Genomic DNA, 20742 nt, shown 5'->3' on the forward strand with positions numbered 1-20742 from the left:
GCCGTACTTGGGAATGAGCACCACCACGGCGTTTTTGCGCGCAAACAGCACGAAGCCCTCTTCGCTCACCACTCTCTTAGTCTTGAAGAACAACTGAGACCACAACAACAATGAGCACCACCACGGCGTTTTTGCGCGCAAACAGCACGAAGCCCTCTTCGCTCACCACTCTCTTAGTCTTGAAGAACAACTGAGACCACAACAACAACAGCCGGTAATCACCGCTACGTGGCAAAGAGCAGACACACGCGCATCACTTACCAAGCCCATAATTATTTAACAAAATTTAAGGTAATTTTCCTGCATCCCCCCGCTAATTTATTCCAGTTGTGCTATTGGCATCATGTCATGGGGATTATTTTGAGTTCAATCGTGAAGGTACAATGTCAATTGTATTTACTATAATCCTCCATCACCTGACAGAGCCAATCAAATAAAGTTGTCACATCATGGGCAAATGTGCCAAGTGACTAGGTTTTTCAGCAAACACAGAAGAATGCTGAAAAGCAATGTCAAGTGTAGCCAACCAGTACAGCCACGGCACCACCACACGTAAGCGTGCGAATAGAAAACAATTGATTCTTACTACACGCACAATACGATGCCTGCTTTCGTGACCTTAAAAATGGTTTTCAAGAGACGAATGGACGCATTATCAGGTGCCTAAGCACACGCCGTGCAAGCTCCACGTGGCCCACACTTCCGCCTCCCACCTGCGTGTGGAAAGCTACAGACGAGCGTTGGGCGTACTGCGCCATCTTGTGGCGGTAGTTGAGGTTGTTGCAGAGCTGCTGCTGCTTCTGCTTGTCGGTGAGCGCCGGGTACGTGGGGTCGGCGCCCACGCACACGGCCAGCAGCCGGTGCACAATCACATCCGAGTATCTGTAACGGTACAGGGAGACAACAACAACAATATTAACATTTGTTGTAGCCTCTATTTAATATGAAGATTACATTTACAGTAGATACAGGCTGCGGTATGGCCACGAGATGCCAACGGAGCAGCGGTATTAATCCACCAAGCACCGCGATTCATTCTGGTGGATCTCAGCGGGTTTCACGATCCACCAGAAAGCTACGCAAACAATGACTCAGATGGATTTAACGCTGTGATAGAATACTGTACTCTGGACATACCACGTTCTAGCACCATCTGCTGGTGGAAATTATCTTTGTTAATGTATGAATTTAATTCTTTGTTGAGGATTTTTTATTTGTCATCAGATGTAACGCAAATTGCTGCCTGCTCATATCTGTGTTCTTATTTAAGATCCACAACAAAATCGTTAGCGATCCATGGCAGAATTGCAATTCACTTTTGGCCGCCGCTGCAACACGGCAATGGATTCTTGATTCTGCACGTGGAACACTGTCACCCTCCTTGTAGGCGTTGGTGTTCTCCGGATCCTCTAGTTTTTCTCCAACACAAGCCAAACAACCATTTAAGGAATTGGCCAAACTTCCCGTTTATAGGACCTTTTAGAAAAATAAGTCAAAATCTGAATCTTTATCCTGGAGAAATCCGATTCGCGATAAAAGCTCTTTTTGACAGATGTCCACTAGGTAGATGATAGGAGTGCTAAGAATAGGAAAGGTAAACAAATCACTAAAAGTAAATAATAGAAAAAAGATATACAAGTACGTAGCCAATCGTGCTAATCGGAGGTGTGCCATAATGACAAATTAACATTGCATAAGTACATCAATTAATGAATAAATTCCTAAACTTGGGAAAGGCAGCACAGTCCCAGACCACACCAAGACAACAACATAGTCCCCTCAATAATCGCGAAGGTCGATTTCACGCGTGTGCCTGACGCCAGAGCACGTCACCGTCGAATGGGCGACGTGAAGTGGGTGTAGATGGCGGTGGCGAGCCCGTAGTGGTGGGTGTCGGGCTCCATGCCGGAGCAGAAGTAGATGGCCTGCATCATGCAGCGCGTGGCCAGGATGCGCAGCAGAGTGTTGAGGTATGGTGGCGCTCCCGGCACCGCCGCCCGGTCCAGGGACTCGGCCAACGCCTTAGCCGAGTCCACCTGGATCTCGATGTTCTGCGCAAAAAAATCGGGCACACCGGCGTTTGTGAGGTGACTATCCCGCACGTGGCTTGTAGTTCAGTGCTGGGGAAGCAGCAAGGGTTGTGGTGTATTGGAAAGAAAACGTTATTCAGCGCACTTCCTGTAGGCATTCAGGTTTCCATAACCTGGCTTGCCAGGAGAAGGCAGTACAGCAAGTGGATTAATCTACATCTGGCACAGTGCCTGGCTGCCTTCCAGCGTTGTCTGTGGTTCGTTACACCTTTTGAGTTGTTCTGCCTCTAAGGGCGAGTGGAAACTATACGGCTACATCTCAAGATAAAGGTAAAAGGTGCAGCCCTGCAATTGCTCGCTCAGGCCAATACTGACATCGTTTCAAGACACCTCTGCTTCACAGTAGGGGGTAGCACATTCCCACCCATTTTGAGCATAATGTTCATCACAATAAGTCGACCTGATATTTCAACATTTCAGTGCTGGAATTTATCTAAAATTAAATACAGTACTACATTTATCGTGATGTTTTTTGTTGCTTATTTCTGTGGAGTAGCTGGGAAACGAGCCGAGTCCTTCAACTCCCTACACTTGATAACACAGTATGTTCAATGCGGCTGCTGGATTTTGAAGCCAGGGTCCTAGCTGTAATCTCTGGGTCATAGGGTGACCCAGGTGACCCTTGCAAATGAGACTATTATGGTCTCTTGAGTTCTCACCCGGTTAAACCAAAAGACCTCAAACTAAAATTTGAGCCACCCGGCGACCTCTGAATTCCTTGCGAAGAGGAAGATATTGAAGGAAGGTTAACAGCAATCTAGAGACAGTAGAACCCTTCTTAAAGATGGTAATTGGTTCCACGAACACGAGCATTAAAGGATTTGGTCATTAAGCGAGTATAGGAAATACGTGTTAAAAGCTTAATTCGTTCCGATACCATCGAAAGTTTCCCTTGTTCACCCAAAAAACGTACTTTATAATATTTAAACAATGGATATTACTACATAAAGATACTAACATTATAAACACATCATATTAAAATAAACACTGTTAATAAATGCATTCATTCATTTTGATTTAAAGCTTTCGTGACTGCAGGGATTCATATTCTTGGTTCTTTCGGTAAATTCACGTAGAAGGGAAACAATAAAATAATAAAAATATAAAACAATAAAATTCTCACGACGTTTCGACTGCAACACAAGCAATCATCATCAGGTGTGAAAACCACAACAAAAAAATTTGAAAAAAGCGGAGATTATTTTAACGTTAGCACCACGGAGAGAGATTTGATAAACCATTTCGGGTCTTAATTGATTGATCACGCTTAAGGTGGCTTTCAGACCGCATCCATTATTTTTCGTCTCCCCCCTCCTCTTTTCCAAACATAGATGGACTCGTCCATCTGAACAAACTGTCAAATCTCTCTCCGTGGTGCTAACGTTAAAAATAACTGCCACTTTTTTCAAATTTTCTTGTTGTGGTTTTCACACCTGATGATGGTTGCTTGTGTTGCAGTCGAAACGTCGTGAGAATTTTATTGTTTTATATTTTTATTATTTTATTGTTTCCCTTCTACGTGGCATTAATTCATATTTACTGTACCTACAACAGCCCGTCATTAACAGGGAAATGGTCGGTTAAGCCTACACATTGAGCTCGATGGAGGCCCGTTGTTAAGCGATTAGTTAACAAGGGTGGTCGTTAAAAGGGGTTCTAACTCTACCTTTGATTTCGCCGCCTTCACCAAGATGTCGTAGTTGGAAGTCGGAAGCGCCGGGTGGCGTCGGAGCAGCGCACACTCGGGGAATTCGTCTACGATGCGCTCCGCCACGGAGATGTTGGCGAGCAACATGAACTCCTCCACCATCGAGTTGGTCTCCCTGTGTACACGCACCAGTTTCCGCCACCACAACACATCAACCACAAGGGTCAAGAATCTTTATCTTAGATTATTATGCTGATAATAAATTTCCCACGTGATAAGCCACTTTGTTCAGCTATCATTTGTGGTCAGGGTTTTACTTGGTACGATAAAAATAGTTTAGTTGTATTTGTATATTTGTTTAAGTTATTTGTTTACCTTTCCAATACTTTGCAATCCTAACGTGTGCTTGTATTGTTTGTTGTTGTAACGTTGTGACCTGCCCCAACTGGACATCTGTGAAAAAAGAGCTTTATAGCTCATCGGATTCTTCCAGTAGAAATATATATTTTGATTCTGATAGAGAGATCTGCACAACAGTCGGATTGCAGTCATGGGAGGTGTCTTGTTGACGAGACTCACTTGAGTTCCTTGGTCTGCAGGTCGATCGGGTCGTGGGTTTCGCTGTCAATGTGGAATCGGACCTCAGGGGATGCCAGAGTCAATGCCCTACGGGTGGAGACGGGACATGAGCGATTATCATGTCCAGCCAAAACAACACAGAATCTTAATATAAGACACTTCACAAACTCAGATATTTGAGTTGAACATGCACAGCTCGTTAAGTCAATCCACTGCTGGATGAGGGCAGCCCCATGTCATGCGGGTCGTGGGGTGGTTTTACCGTACTTAACCGTGGTGGTCAGTACGCGTTGGCAAAGGTGGGGGAGCACAGACATGGGAGCATTAAGAAGAGTAAAACAAATTGTGTCACTGCATTGTCCTCTATTGCCCACAATGTAGCCCCGCAGCAGCCTGTAACACTCCAATCTAGAAGGATGTTATTAACCAGGTAAAACCTTAACTTCTTTATTGTTTTTGATTTAAAGCTTTCGTGACTGCAGTAATTCATATTCTTAGTTTTTTCGGTAAAGTCACGTTGAAGAGAAACAACAAAATAACAAAATATATATAAAACAATAAAAATTCTCACGACGTTTCGACCATAACTCAAACGGTCATCATCAGGTGTGTCGGTTTGCATAAATTTATTTTGAAAACGGCATATTTATTTATTTATATATAAAAAAAAATAACGTTTGCGTCACGCGCAACGATTGGCTGTTTGCCAGGACTAGTCCATCTATTTTTTGAAAAGAGGAGGGGGGAGACGAAATTTGTTTTTATGTATGCTGTCTGAAAGCCACTGTAAGCGTGAACAATCAATCAAGAACTGAAATGATTTATCAAATCTTTCCAATGATTGCTAAGATAGAATCCATCTTCTCGGTTGAAATTGTCTCTGTGTTTGTATATGTGAATAGCCTCATGAACGAATCTCTCATGGAAGCCAGATGGCTTACAAAGAACCTCCGTCTTGGAAAAGTCAATGGCATGTGAGCCTACTGAATTAGAACAATGATCTGCTACGGCCGAGGTGTTGGTCCTACCGTGTTTAAGGTCTGCTTTATGTTCACGAATGCGGTCCGAGATATGGCGTTTGGTTTCTCCAATGTAACTACTACCACAGAGGCAACTTAGTTTGTAGACACCAGGGTATTGTATGTCCGGAATCACATCTTTTACAGACGGAACCAGATCACGGATTTTAACACATTTTAACACAATACCCTGGTGTCTACAAACTAAGTTGCCTCTGTGGTAGTAGTTACATTGGAGAAACCAAACGCCATATCTCGGACCGCATTCGTGAACATAAAGCAGACCTTAAACACGGTAGGACCAACACCTCGGCCGTAGCAGATCATTGTTCTAATTCAGTAGGCTCACATGCCATTGACTTTTCCAAGACGGAGGTTCTTTGTAAGCCATCTGGCTTCCATGAGAGATTCGTTCATGAGGCTATCCACATATACAAACACAGAGACAATTTCAACCGAGAAGATGGATTTTATCTTAGCAATCATTGGAAAGATTTGATAAATCATTTCAGTTCTTGATTGATTGTTCACGCTTACAGTGGCTTTCAGACAGCATACATAAAAACAAATTTCGTCTCCCCCCTCCTCTTTTCAAAAAATAGATGGACTAGTCCTGGCAAACAGCCAATCGTTGCGCGTGACGCAAACGTTATTTATATATATATAAATAAATAACTATGCCGTTTTCAAAATAAATTTATGCAAACCGACACACCTGATGATGACCGTTTGAGTTATGGTCGAAACGTCGTGAGAAATTTTTTTATTGTTTTATATATATTTTGTTATTTTGTTGTTTCTCTTCAACGTGACTTTACCGAAAAAACTAAGAATATGAATTACTGCAGTCACGAAAGCTTTAAATCAAAATGAGTTACCCGTTTTGAATGCGCCTCTGCTTGAGGATCTTGGCCAGGGAGTTGAGGCCACGCAAGCTGCTGGTGACCGGGTCCTTCCGCCCAGCGTCGTCCATCATTAGCTGAGCCTCTGCGTACGTCAGAGACGCCTGCGGGGATACGATGAACACACCACGGGTGAACCATGGGGTCCTCGCAATTACACAATGCCCACGCCTGATCCAAGCCAGAACTCAACAGATGTCTACGTGGCTCCCGATGACCACTGAGGGTTACGCTCACCCAAAGACAGTAAAATTGATATTTTTTTAATTCTCAAAGCTGGAATTTAACCAAATTTAGTGTAATGTAATTTGGTGGTCTTTCGTGCAGTGAGTTTAACACGTAGGCTTTCGTGACCAATATCATCCATAATACAGGTTTGTTTGGGTTAGATTGTGTAAATACATAAATGTGTCGTTAATCCCGCCACCACCCGCCACAGCCGACTAGTAAGGGTTGCCACATAAACAGAACGTGGCCAATTCGTCACTGGTACAACACACCGGTGTGCTGTACTCGTGACGAATTGGCATGTTCTGTTTACGTGACAACCCTTATTAGTTGGCTGTGTCGGGTGGGGGTGGGTTTAATGACACATTTACATATTTACACGATCTTACCTAAAAAAAGAACCTGCGTTTTGTGCAGTGATTGTTGACTGGACAGAGACCATCAACTCACTACTTTCATGTCCTACCTCGCACCTCCGATTAGCACAGTTGGCTACGTACGGTGCAAAAGAAGTTCAACATACATACTACCACTTGTGAACCCGGTTCATCTCGCTCCACTTGTGAACTCAGAGGTGCAAGCTCAACGCTCTGACCTCTCAGCCATCCGGAAACCTCAACTGCACTAACATAGCAAGGCACCGATACAATACACGTGAAAGCAAACGAGAGTTTTACAAAAACTGAACGTCTTTGTTAAGCCTGCGTACGCATCTCACGTGTTATCGCCGACTGTGCTTTACCCTATGTTATTTATTACGCGATTTTTCCACCATTCGGTGTTCTTCAGGAACGCAAGTACAGTGTTATAGGAAAAAAGTCTGTAGTCCCCTTGCTCCATTCATTTCTGTACTGGACCATCTCCACAGCTACTGCAGAGTCCTCCACATCCTGGCTCACCACTTTGATCCGCAACTCTCGAGGCCTGCCTCTCGGGTCTCCGCCCTGGTGCTTCCATAAGTCCGTTGCCTTCCTTCCTCCGATGTGAATTTCCTCTCTTCTTACGATGATGTGTCCGAGCCATCGACTTTCTTTCAGGTCGACGGCTTTTCTATATACGGTCTGCGGTAAAGGTGTAGAGCCCCATGGCTTCTCGTTCATGCCAGTGCAGCGGAAGGACCTCGACTGGAGGGAGAGCTCCAGAGAGGCCCTCCAGAAGGTATTCTACGAAAGCTTTAAATCTAGAATATTCAACGCAGGCCAAACATCTTGAAACTATTGAGGTTTGACAGCACGATGATGATGATGGGGGATGTTTTCGCATTTGTCCATTGTCGGGGGCCTATACGTCGGGGGCCACACGTCATGGACCACACCAAAGGCCACCCAGGGGCCACCAGTGGCCCGTGGGCCTTGTAATAAAGAACATTGAAGTAAAGGATTCTCACATGCACGACCAAACACACCAACGCACCGCAGGCATAAGGATTGAACTCAATCGATGAATTGACATATCGTCACACGTCTCATGCGTACCTCTGCTGTGATGCTGAACGTGGGAGGGAGCAGGCATGCAAGTACGGCCTGGCTGAAGGGCTGGTGTGGCACGTCGTGCTCCAGCAGCAGCACCTCTGTCTCCATCTCCTTATCCCCACATTCGCCCAGAGAGCGCACAAAATGGCCCTGCACAAGCACACCGACGATTAGCACGGTTGTCTACGTATGGTACGGAAGAAGTTCAACATGCATATGCACATACGTGGCCAATCGTCACCGGTATCCCTTTTCCACTGGTACATTGGAACCCAGACAGCGCAGAGCTCTCGAGGTGTCTGTGGTCACCCACTGGCTTTTTGCTGTGTCGAACCGGAACCAAACCGTGATATGCTGGCCCCACAAGGCATCCAAATCTATCCGGGGGCCGAGCAGGGCCAGGGGCGGGGCTAGGGACACGTTGTGTGACGGCAGTCGGTACACCACGGGGACGTGGCACCACAGCGTCATCTGCATGTGCCATGAACTTGTTCAAAGCATTGACCGTCCATGGCATGAATCCGCTTTTGCAGTGGATAAACAACCTGCAGCCCACTAAACCTTGCCAGCCATGGTGCCGCTCGGTTGTGCAGTGGCAAATAGGTATGAAAAGCACAACCACAATGCCAACCTTGTACCTAACGTTCATGATGTAGAATATTAACCGGCATCTGTTTAAACAAAGATATAACCCAAAGAATACATCTTAATATATATAGCTTTTCACCAATTTTTTTTTCTCATTGTGTTAATGGTATCACACAAGACAAGCAATCTATACCACCCTTCGTGGTCAAGGACGACCCACAGGAGCAGACATAACAGAGCTACTTCTAAGATCCAATGAAGTGAAATGCGGTCCAAATTGTAGGGGGGCAGTGCTTTTCCAACAACTCTGCCAATCAAAGTAATGTTCATCACATGGCAGTCAAAAGCAGTAGTTTTCTCAGAGATGGAAATTAAACAATCGAAGTGCACGACCAAATTTAATATCGTTTTTGGTGCAGTTATTGGTGACTGGGCTGAGACTATCAACTTACAACACCTTAATAACCTAGGTTGAATCACAGGTGAGTTTGCCATGCTTTCAAACAAAAAAATCACAGTGGTGCCAGCTCATCCACCCTGACTTCCAATTCACCGTGTCACCGTTCGTGTTTTGGGTTCGACGGCTGTATTGCATACAGAGCCGCCTGGCCGCGCGTCAAGTGACAGAAGGATGAGCCCGACGATGCCGACCACGGGACGGACGGGTGAGGTGTCACGGCGTGCGGGGCGTCACGGTGCAGTCGTACGTTCGGGTAGCGGGAGTGTCGCAGCCAGCCATCGATGGCCACCACGATGCGGTGGGCCTGCAGGGACGCTGCTTGTCTTGTCTCCACCCGCACTCGTGGCATGCGGCGGTCCGCGGGCGTGAACAGGTGGCGGGTGGCCTGCAACACGCACAAAGAGCCCCCAGTAAGGCATTCAACAAACTGTTTTGGCGAGTGCCGTCAGTACACACCTATTCAAGCTGGTACGGCAAACGACGGGGTGGGTACGGCCAGCACCATGCCCGACCGCCTTTGTCTCCACAGCGCTGATGTTTACATGCCACATCAGAGACTCATTTATGGCCGAGTCGACCTAGGGAAGGGCCCAAGACAGGTTCAGACATTTGCCGCTGTTTATTGGTTATGAGCGATAAATATAATCCAACTCGGGTCCCAGGATTCGTAGCGCAGCGCGCTAACCGCTACATCACCGCTCCCCACACGTACACACACACATGCAGATCAGCCCACCTCCTTGATTGGGCTGGGCATGAGCATGCCGCACAGCGGCCTCGAGTTCCGCTTGATGATGCCGACCACTTTGCCAGTGGGCCGACGCATCTTCCCACTTTCGGCTTTAAGCTGGAGACCAAAACAAAGGACAAACATCGTGTTGCGTAAGCTAAGCAAGAGCGACGACAGCAGCAGCAGCTGGGATAGCACCGGGAGATGACAACGCAAACTCGAATGAGCACTCACCACAGTAGCGTCTCTCTCACACACTGGAATAATGAAATAACTATTGTTTAACCAACTCACTGCATAACACAATACAATTTGGCTTGAAGGGGAAGGAGCAATCCAAAACAATAGCGCTTAACCTGCGGATGTGGTTTCATGCTGTGTCTCATCAATGTCAATAATGAGACTGACGCTTTGTTAAAATGACAAAAGATCACCGTGAGGAGTCCTCCGTAAATATTGATGAGTTAAAACAGTTCTGGCGATTGATAGAATCAACCGGAACACGCCCATCAGATACCACACGTTTAAAAAAAAACACGTAGGCTTTTGCGACCAATATTATCTACAACAAAGGTTACCCTCCCATCTAATTCACAATTTGGTGCTTAATCTCTCGATTCTTTATAATTTCACTGATTGACATTTTCTCTTACCTGCTTAGCACATCAGTCACCCTATGTGTTTAATGTTTACGTAACGTTTGTATAAGTATAACTGTGCAATGATCAGTCTATAAATAATCTGCCCAAGCCAACTTGCACTACATGCGATTTAATATCTAACACTTGTTTATGTTTGTGCAATATTGTCGACTTTTCATAAACCACGGTTGTTTTCGTGCCAATTTCAATTAACTTCATTGCTGTACTTTATTATGTTTTGCATTTTGTCACTGTGGTATGTACGCATGTAGAACTTATTTCGCACCCTACACAGCCAACCATGCTAAAAAGAGGTGTGTGGCAAGGACTACAATCTAAATACAAAAAGCAGTTCTAAAGAAATTAGTTTTCAATATAGAGGCCACCCTGTGACCAAGGTCACTCTCGCAAATGATACGTGTCCTGATCTCTTGAGTTCTAATTAAGTTAATTAAAATAAACATTAAAAAGGAGCTCAGACCGTGGAAGCGACGCCATGTTGAGCCTGGATATGCATAACAGGTGGTATAGGCTCTGCGCCAAAATGACTGGCAGCAGAGCGCAGTACAGCAAAATGAACTGTTGTCCTGTCCTTCTAAGCTCGTGATCTATGCCCCCCCCCTTCACCAACCCGCATCGAAGTATGGTCAAATAACCCCTACGTACATACAAAAATTGTACGAAATGATTAGCACTCCTGACTTGATTTTGAAGTAATGTAATGTAAAGTCATTTAATAAATGCAAAATCAAGCTAACAGCATCTCTAATGTGGATTGTTGTCTGGTCACACGGTGTTCATTATGTTTAAGGTCTCTCTTGAAGTGGTTGAGTCTTTGTTGTTATTCTTTGTTTAAACTATATTAAAACTATTTAAAAACTATAAACTATTTTAACTTTACCAGGTAAGGACCCTGAGAGCTATATAGCTCTTTTTAAGTGACCTGGCCACAAATGATCGTTCAGTGAAGTATCTTATCACATTTGAAATTGATAGCAGCCAAATACTCTAAGTGCATGTCAGATTGTAACTGTGGAGGGAAAAGCCGGAGGACCTGGAGAAAAATCCATGCGACCACGGGGAGAGAGACACGCACACTGCAGGTGTCTGGGTTTGATTTTGGTTCGGCAGTGTTGACGCTCCACTCACCACATCCTCCTCATTCTCTTCTGCAACGTCCCCGGCTAAAATATTTGTATTTTGAACGTCTTTTGCACCCTACGTAGGTGTCGTAGCCTGGCTCCTGCCCCCCCGGCCTGTGGATCCTGGTGCAGTTGCACTGCCTGCACACTCGATAGCTACGCCACCACAACCACAGTATATACGTTAATTGTGACTACTTTAATAATAGGGTTTTTCCCTTTTTTTCTGGCAACAAAACTGAAACCGTTTACAAGGAATCATGTGTGCATTAACCACAATACTTGTGGTGAAAATGCAAACAAAAACACACTGATAATATTTGCAATATATGCGTACGCCTTTTGGCGTCCTCTGGTCTCGCACCAATTGGGTCGAGGCTCAAAAGAAAGCCGTCCCTGGTGTGGACCAATCAGTCTCAAGGACAATGCATATATTATCATAGTGTGTTTTTTGTTTGCATTTTGACCACAAGTATTGTGGTTAATGCACACATGATTCCTTGTAAAAGGTTTCAGTTTTGTTGCCAGAAAAAAAGGGAAAAACCCTATTATTAAAGTAGTCACAATTAACGTATATACTGTGGTTGTGGTGGCGTAGCTATCGAGTGTGCAGGCAGTGCAACTGCACCAGGACCCACAGGCCGGGGGGGCAGGAGCCAGGCTACGACACCTACGTAGGGTGCAAAAGACGTTCAAAATACAAATATTTTAGCCCAGTAGCTCTTAACCTTTACTGCAGCCTTGCAGTAAAGGTTAAGAGCTACTGCTCATGCCAAGAACGCTATGCCACTGCTTCATTATAAATTTGTTTTTAAAACTCACACAGATACGATCGAACAGCATTGTTCCTTCCAGACGCAGGCTTGTGAAACGTGTACCTCTTTATCACTGTCACCGTCCCCTCGCACCCTCAGAGTCCCCTCCAGGTAATTCTCACGACTCGCAAGGAAGGTTCCCTGGACAAACCGGCCGGAGCGCACACCTTGCTGCAGCTGGGACAGCGGGAGATGTTCGGGGAAGATTACCCGGGACTCCACCACATCCTGCACACGTACACAGCACACGCACGGCACATGCACGCGACAACAACAATTTTGCAACCGCCATCACGTAACGAGACGAAGGATCCAGTCTGATTTATCTCAGAGCAGTACGGCCATCCGTGTTAGAGAACATTCCACAAAAGCGGATATCATAGAGCTACCTCTAGAGCAGTGGTTCTTAACCTGGGTTCGATCGAACCCCAGGGGTTCGGTGAGTCGATCTCAGGGGTTCGGCAGAGCCCCCGCCACGGAGGTCCGGACACACTTGAATTATTGTGTAAATTTGTGATGACACACACGGCCCGCTTGGCCATCACTGGCTGCAGATGATCATGCTACACTGCTTGGCCAATCAGCGCTGCGGGGAATTTAGTGCGTACTCAGTAGTCAACGTGTGACTGTTGTTGTCGTACGTCGTGTGATTTCTTTAATATTTTATCCATACTAACTATGTCGGGCAAAAGAAGAAAGTGGTCTGACGAATATGTACAACATGGATTCTCATGTATCACGGAACGTGATGGGAGTGAGCGTTCTATCTGCATGATTTGCAACGCCAAGTTGAGCAACTCTAGTCTTGCACCGGCAAAACTAAAGGAACACTTCTTGAAGCTGCATGGAGACGGGGAATACAAGAACACAACACTTGCTGAATTCAGGGTGAAGAGAGCCAGATTCGATGAAAGGGCCACTCTGCCTGCTCTTGGATTTGTACCTGTTAACAAACCGATCCTGACAGCATCGTACGAAGTTGCTTACCTGATCGCAAAGCAGGGCAAGCCACACACCATTGGTGAAACACTTGTGAAACCAGCTGCATTAAAGATGGCGAATCTGATACTCGGAACAGCGGCCGAAGGTAAATTATCCCAAATTCCCCTTTCAAATGACACCGTCAGTGACAGAATAGAAGACATGAGTAAAGACATCTTGGCTCAAGTAGTCGCGGATCTGATTTCAAGCCCGGCAAAATTCAGCCTTCAACTCGACGAAACCACAGACGTTTCTGATCTAAGCCAGCTTGCTGTTTTTGTACGCTATGTGAAAGACGACATGATAAAAGAAGAGTTTTTTATTTTGTAAGCCTCTTACAACAACAACGAAGGCAGCCGATGTGAAGAAGCTTGTGGATGACTTCTTCAGAGACAACAATCTTTCATGGGATATGGTTTCTGCAGTTTGTACGGACGGAGCTCCAGTCATGCTGGGAAGAAAGTCTGGTTTTGGTGCGCTAGTAAAGGCCGATGCACCACACATCATTGTGACGCATTGTATTCTGCACAGGCATGCGTTGGCAACAAAAACCTTACCTCCAAAAATGGCAGAAGTATTAAAAACTGTGGTGGAATGTGTGAACTATGTGCGAAAAAGTGCTCTGAGGCACCGCATCTTCAGTGAGCTGTGTAAAGAAATGGGCTCTGAATTTGAGGTACTTCTGCTCCATTCTAATATTCGGTGGTTATCCCGGGGACAGGTGCTGAATCGTGTTTTTGCCATGCGTGTGGAATTAGCCCTGTTTTTGCAAGAGCACCAACACTGCCATGCAGATTGCTTCAAAAATCCTGAGTTCATTCTCATTTTAGCGTACATGGCTGATATATTCGCAGCTCTCAATCATCTCAATCAGCAGATGCAGGGTGGTGGAGTCAATATCATGGAAGCGGAAGAACACCTGAAGGCTTTTCAAAAAAAGCTACCGTTATGGAAACGACGAACAGAGAACAATAACTTCGCAAACTTCCCGCTTCTGGACGACTGTGCAAGTAAGATCGAAGATGTGTCTGGAATCGGAGATATTTCTGTATCCACGGAACTGAAGCAAACAATTGCCACGCACTTAGATGAGCTTGCAAAGTCTCTCGACGGATATTTCCCTACAAGAGAGTCATATCCAGCATGGGTGAGACAGCCGTTCACGTTTGCTGTTGAAACAGCAGATGTCAATGATCAATTCCTCGACGAAATCATTGAAATTCAGCAGAGCCAGGTTCAACAGCAACTCTTCAGAACAACAACGCTCTCAACGTTTTGGTGTCGACAAATGAACAAGTATCCAGTTATTGCTAAGAAAGCCCTGGATCTTTTTATACCATTTGTTACAACATATCTTTGTGAGCAATCCTTTTCGAGGATGCTGGACATAAAAACGAAGAAAAGGAACAGACTTTGCTGTGAAAATGACATGAGAGTGGCACTTGCCAAGGTGAAGCCACGCATATCTGAACTGATCTCTCAAAGGCAACAGCAGAAGTCACATTGATTTCCAGGTATGTAATTTGTTGTGAGTTTATGCATTGTGTTGGTTTTATTCTTTGAACAAGGTAATGTTCATGCACGGCTCATTTTGTGTACCAGTAAAAAACATATCTATGTCTTGAATTTGAAAAAAATCACATTTTATTTTTCACTAAAGAGGGGTTCGGTGAATGCGCATATGAAACTGGTGGGGTTCGGTACCTCCAACAAGGTTAAGAACCACTGCTCTAGAGTTTCACCCTTCCGTCTCTGCTTTTTGCTAAATATGCCACGTCATAAATCTAGGATTTATTTGATTGATTGACCATTGCTCGTGAGGATGAGACGTTCTAAAATGGAGCTGTTTAACACGTATTCTTTTGCGACCAATATTATCCATAATAAAGGTTTATTGGGTAAGAGCGCGTAAATGTGTGTAGTTAACCCGGTACAGCCAATTAGTAAGGTTTGTTACGTAAAACAAAACGTGTCAATTAGTTACTACTGCAGCATGCCAGTGTATTGGAGAGTAAACCCACAACACTTACAAATCGAGTATATCGTTTCCCTGGCGATTACAACCAGCGAAACGTCGTACTCAGCGCAAGGCAAGTGTCCCTTTCTTCAGTGAGGCAGCTGGATGCAACGCGGAAGTGAGGGGTCGGACAAGGGTACAGGCCCGCACCATAAATATGAGGGGGGGGCAGAGCTGATGCACGCATACGGAGTCTCACCTGCTCCGAGGCCAGTGCCAGACGGTCAATCAACTCAGGGTTGTCCAGCAAGCTGCGCACGCATTCCTCCACTGGGGGTACACAGACACGCGCAGATAAACGCAGACATTATAATTGGCGACACGATTTACCGGACGATTTAGAGTGCCACCCAAATTGTAAATTTGTTACTTTTCAAGTCATGCCTGCTGGATTTATTAATTTTCCTGTTTAACTGAAGCACTGTTTAACAAGAGGCACTACAGACTTGATTCAAAGCTTTCGTGACTGCAGGAATTACTCTTTGGTTTTTTCGGTAAAGCCACGTATAAATAAGAAATAATAAAATAACATAATAGCGTACGACGTTTCGGTTGCAACACAAGCAGCCATCATCAGGTACAGAAGAGCTAAATTTACGAGAGAGAGGAAACACTTTACCGAAAGAGCTAAGAATATAACCCCAGATGTATATACAGACATCCAAGTAGGGGGAAACTAACACAGATACAACAGGGGACAGAGAGAGAGAGAAGCATACCAAACAAACAGGGTTAAGCAAAATTTGGAAACCATATAGAGCAACACAGACGGTCGGTCAAAACACAATTAACGCATATTATTGGAATCAGACACATTTTGTGAACGTAACACTTAACATTTAAGGGTGAAAACGTATTCATTGCAAATGTTCAGATAATCTCCCCATGTAAAGGGCCAGGAGTCAGTGCCAAGTCTTTTTTATTGCTGAGAGTGAGGGCCAGAAATGAAAGATGCTTAATTTAAATTTCGATTTAAAGCTTTCGTGACTGCAAGGATTCATCTTCTTTGGTTCTTTCGGTAAAGTCACGTAGAATGAGGATAAAATAATAAATTGATCAAATAAAATAACACAATAATATTCTCACGACGTTTCGGCCACAACACAAGCGGCCTTCATCAGGTGAAGGGATGAGACTGTCTGGAGGACAGCGCTGGGGTGAAAAAGCCACGCTCAGATCACGACCTTTAAGCTGTGTGAGAAGAAACAAAGCGCCTTGACAAAGGAATTAGCATAGAATTTAGCATTGAAATGGCTGAGTGATTAACTTGTGACTGGTCACAGAAATGGCTATGTTAAAGTTAAAGCATGCACATCTGCAGAGGCACCCCTTGACAAAGGAATTAGCATAGAATTTAGCATTGAAATAGCTAAGTTAAAGCATACACATCCGCAGAGGCACCCCTTGACAAAGGAATTAGCATAGAATTTAGCATTGAAATAGCTGAGTGATTAGCTTGTAACTGGTCACAGAAATAGCTATGTTTAAGTCAGAGCATACACATTCACCGAGGCACCTAGTACAAATCAAACAGGAGAATTTAGCATTGAAATAACTAGGCGAATTTAGCATTGAAATAACTGAGTGATTAGCTTGTGACTGGTCACAGAAATGGCTATGTTGAAGTCAAGGCCTACACATCTGAGCTATTCACAGTAACTGGGTATACACTACAATATATAATGAATACTATATAGTGAACCAATAAAAACTAAAATATAAATTACCTCAATGTTATCAATAAACTCTCTATATTCTCCAATCAGCTAAGCTACCAACAATAAGTCGTTATATATCACAATGCTATATGGCGAAAAAAATGGGTGGATTCTTACCCTCAACTTTAGCAACACGGATAGCTACGGGCTCCGTTCAGACGGACGAGTTCATCCATGGTCGGAACAGAGGAGGGGGAGAGAGACAGCTGCGAGGCGCTGTTATACTCCATGTTGTAAACCATACCATTAACCGTGGTGTGAGAGGTATTAAGAGTCAATGCCAGCGAAAGAGCTGCGGTCTGAAGGTCATCGTAAAATACAATTAAGAACGGAAATGGTTTAAAACATCTTTCAAATGGTTACTAAGCCAGAATCCATCTTCTCGGTTGAAATTGTCTCTGTGCTTGTATATGTGAATGGCCACATGAACGAATCTCTCATGGTAGCCGGTTGGTTTGCAAAGAACCTCCGTCTTGGAGAAGTCAATGTCATGTGAGCCCACTGAATTATAACAGTGATCTGCCACGGCAGAGGAGTTCGTTCTACCGTGTTTCAAGTCTGCTTTATGTTCGCGGATGCGGTCCGAGATATGTCGTTTGGTTTCTCCAATGTAGCTACTACCACAGAGGCACTTTAGTTTGTAAACGCCCGGGTATTGTATGTCTGGAACAGCATCTTTTACAGATGGAACTAGATCACGGATTTTATGTACTGTGTTGAATCGGACCTGGATCTTGTGTTAATTCAGGATTTTGGAGATCTTTTTAGTGACCCCTGCAATGTAGGGTAAGGTGATGGTTTTGAGTGGCTCCACAAGAGGATCCTTCTTCATGACTGGAGTGATGGCTTTGCGGATTGTGTAGTCGGAGTAACCATTTAGCTATTTCAATGCTAAATTCTATGCTAATTCCTTTGTCAAGGGGTGCCTCTGCGGATGTGTATGCTTTAACTTTAACATAGCCATTTCTGTGACCAGTCACAAACTAATCACTCAGCCATTTCAATGCTAAATTCTATGCTAATTCCTTTGTCAAGGCGCTTTGTTTCTTCTCACACAGCTTAAAGGTCGCGATCTGAGCCTGGCTTTTTCACTCCAGCGCTGTCCTCCAGACAGTCTCGTCCCTTCACCTGATGAAGGCTGCTTGTGTTGTGGCCGAAACGTCGTGAGAATATTATTGTGTTATTTTATTTTATCAATTTATTATTTTATTCTCATTCTACGTGACTTTACCGAAAGAACCAAAGAAGAGGCTTAATTTAAACAAGATAAGCAGCAGCAGTCAAGCAACATCTATTTTTTATCCGCATATATATTTTAAAATATATATTGGTAAATAAAGTCATGGTTTGTCAGTAGAGCAGAAAACAACAAGATCTATTTATATCTGCCAACCGTACACTCGTTGAGCACACGTTTGGCTGATTTATACACCAGTTCTCTTCATTGCACTTTAACTAAATCACCGAGGCGATACAAAATGTAGATAACAGCGTATGAGGATCTGTGCACTTGATGTTGCCCATTAAAGTGAATTGTTCTCGTCTTCAAATGATCAATGAGTGTCAGCCTCCAATCAGTAGAACTACAGGTAGGCATCACCTCAACTGAGCACAACAACAAGATTATGGAGGAGTGTGATATCACCTGGCTATGGGGTCAGCCTACAGCTGCGTGCCAGCTCATCTGGCTGGACATCCACGTTTATATGGGGCATTGTTCCCGGGCATGTCCAGTCACATTATAATGGAGCTGAATTTGTTTCACCACAATGCCAAATGACACGTGTGTACGACACCATCTGGCCAGCCACAAATCTCTTACATGCTCTTTGTTGTGGTCGTGAGGTCATGGGTGTTTGCAAAGAGATAGCCCTCACCCTAATAGAGAGCGGGGATCACAACACCTTCACGTGGCCTTATCAAATGCACAGTCCTTCATTCTAGGACTGTATATCGTTTCCCTGGCGATTACAACCAGTGATTTTGCTAAACCCTGTTTGTTTGGTATGCTTCTCTCTCTGTGTCCCCTGTTGTATCTGTGTTAGTTCCCCCCTACTTGGGTGTCTGTATATACATCTGGGGTTATGTGTTTCCTCTCTCTCGTAAATTTAGCTCTTCTGTACCTGAGGATGGCTGCTTGTGTTGCAACCGAAACGTGGTACGCTATTATGTTATTTTATTATTTCTTATTTATACGTGACTTTACCGAAAAAACACAAAGAGTAATTCCTGCAGTCACGAAAGCTTCTAATCAAGTCTGATCCACCTCTACGGGGAGGTATGAGGTTTGAGTCTTTGTGTTGTCTCTGCTTGTGTACCTGCCTTTGTGTCTTGGCTTGGATTTGTGTCTCTGTGCTGTCTCTGCCTGTGTGTGGGCCTTGGTGTTTCCGAGTGTGTGCTGCTGCGCCCCCTTTGCTCCATGCATACCTCATGCTAAATTGTCTCATTGTCTCTCAGCCTTACCTTCTCTGCCTATTTAAGGCGACTTCACTGTGTGCGTGTCTGTGCTGGTTCGCTCTACTTGGATGTCTATGTGTGTGTGCGCGGTCTGTATTTAAAATTTTATACTTAACTTGCAATTTAGCAATCTTTGAAATAGCGTAATCAACCAGACTATGCGTTAATTGTGTTTTGACCGACCATCTGTGTTGCTTTATATGGTTTCCAAATTTTGCTAAACCCTGTTTGTTTGGTATGCTTCTCTCTCTGTGTCCCCTGTTGTATCTGTGTTAGTTCCCCCCTACTGGTGTGTCTGTATATACATCTGGGGTTATATTCTTAGCATTTTCGGTAAAGTGTTTCCTCTCTCTCGTAAATTTAGCTCTTCTGTACCTGATGATGGCTGCTTGTGTTGCAACCGAAACGTCGTACGCTATTATGTTATTTTATTATTTCTTATTTATACGTGACTTTACCGAAAAAAAACGAAGAGTAAGAGGCACTACATTAACCACTGTTAAAGAGAGGGATCCTTAAATGGGATCACGGCCCCGAGCCGTGGTATTCATTTAATCGTGAAGCTGGGGGGCAAATCGTTCTTTCCGAGGCTCCCATCTACTCGGATATTATCATCGTATTGTTGTCATGCCATTGGAGTATTATAAAGCAGCCTTTGGTAAAGTCGACCGCAGCAGATTGTTATAGGCTGTGGTGGGCAGCATATGGCGGTGAAGCAATGTCCATTGTTTTGTTCCGCGCTATCGTCGTCACCAACCCGCACTGACCAAAGTTGTGAGATACAGCAAGTCCTCGCTTAACACGGGGGTTGCGTTCCTGACAATTGCTAAGTGAAACTAATCTGCGTTCAGCGGGAGTAATTTTCCCATAACAAATAACGGTAAAGGTGGGGGTGCCGTTCCAGCCCGTAATTTAATTGTTTTTGATAGCACAGTACACTGTTTTACATGTTTATTTTAAAATGTGTTGTGTTTATATAGTATCTCTATCAATATGCTAAGTATGACACTCCTTTAATAAAATCTAAAGTGAGAGATATGGTGAGTGAAAAATATAATGGAGCGAGATGACGCTCCGCGCACAAAGATCCTGCTGGAACAAAGACCGAGGAAGAGGAAGGTACGCTGGGTATCACAGCATACATCAGTACTACAGCTTCTAGCATCATCCAACAACACTGCTAACACCGACGCCGCTCAGAAAAGTAGTCCGTGACCACGCGCTATACTTGCAATGTAGCGAGCGCGGTTGAGCG

At 44.4% G+C, this 20742-nt stretch overlaps 1 protein-coding gene across 1 annotated transcript; it reads right to left on the reverse strand.

The window, feature by feature from the left end:
• Positions 1–1507: 1507 nt before the first annotated feature.
• Positions 1508–3935, reverse strand: LOC142923777 (exosome complex exonuclease RRP44-like). The gene is made up of 2 exons (XM_076064757.1): positions 3757–3935; positions 1508–2051 (listed from the first exon to the last, which is right to left on the reverse strand). The coding sequence occupies exons 1-2, from the start codon at positions 3898–3900 to the stop codon at positions 1830–1832; spliced, it is 366 nt and encodes a 121-aa protein (XP_075920872.1). The 5' UTR covers positions 3901–3935; the 3' UTR covers positions 1508–1829.
• Positions 3936–20742: the final 16807 nt, after the last annotated feature.

The sequence above is a fragment of the Petromyzon marinus genome, unplaced genomic scaffold (assembly GCF_048934315.1).
Source record: "Petromyzon marinus isolate PM22_M1 ecotype Great Lakes invasive population unplaced genomic scaffold, UKy_Petmar_22M1.pri1.0 PM_Scaffold_7, whole genome shotgun sequence".
NCBI lineage: Eukaryota > Metazoa > Chordata > Hyperoartia > Petromyzontiformes > Petromyzontidae > Petromyzon > Petromyzon marinus.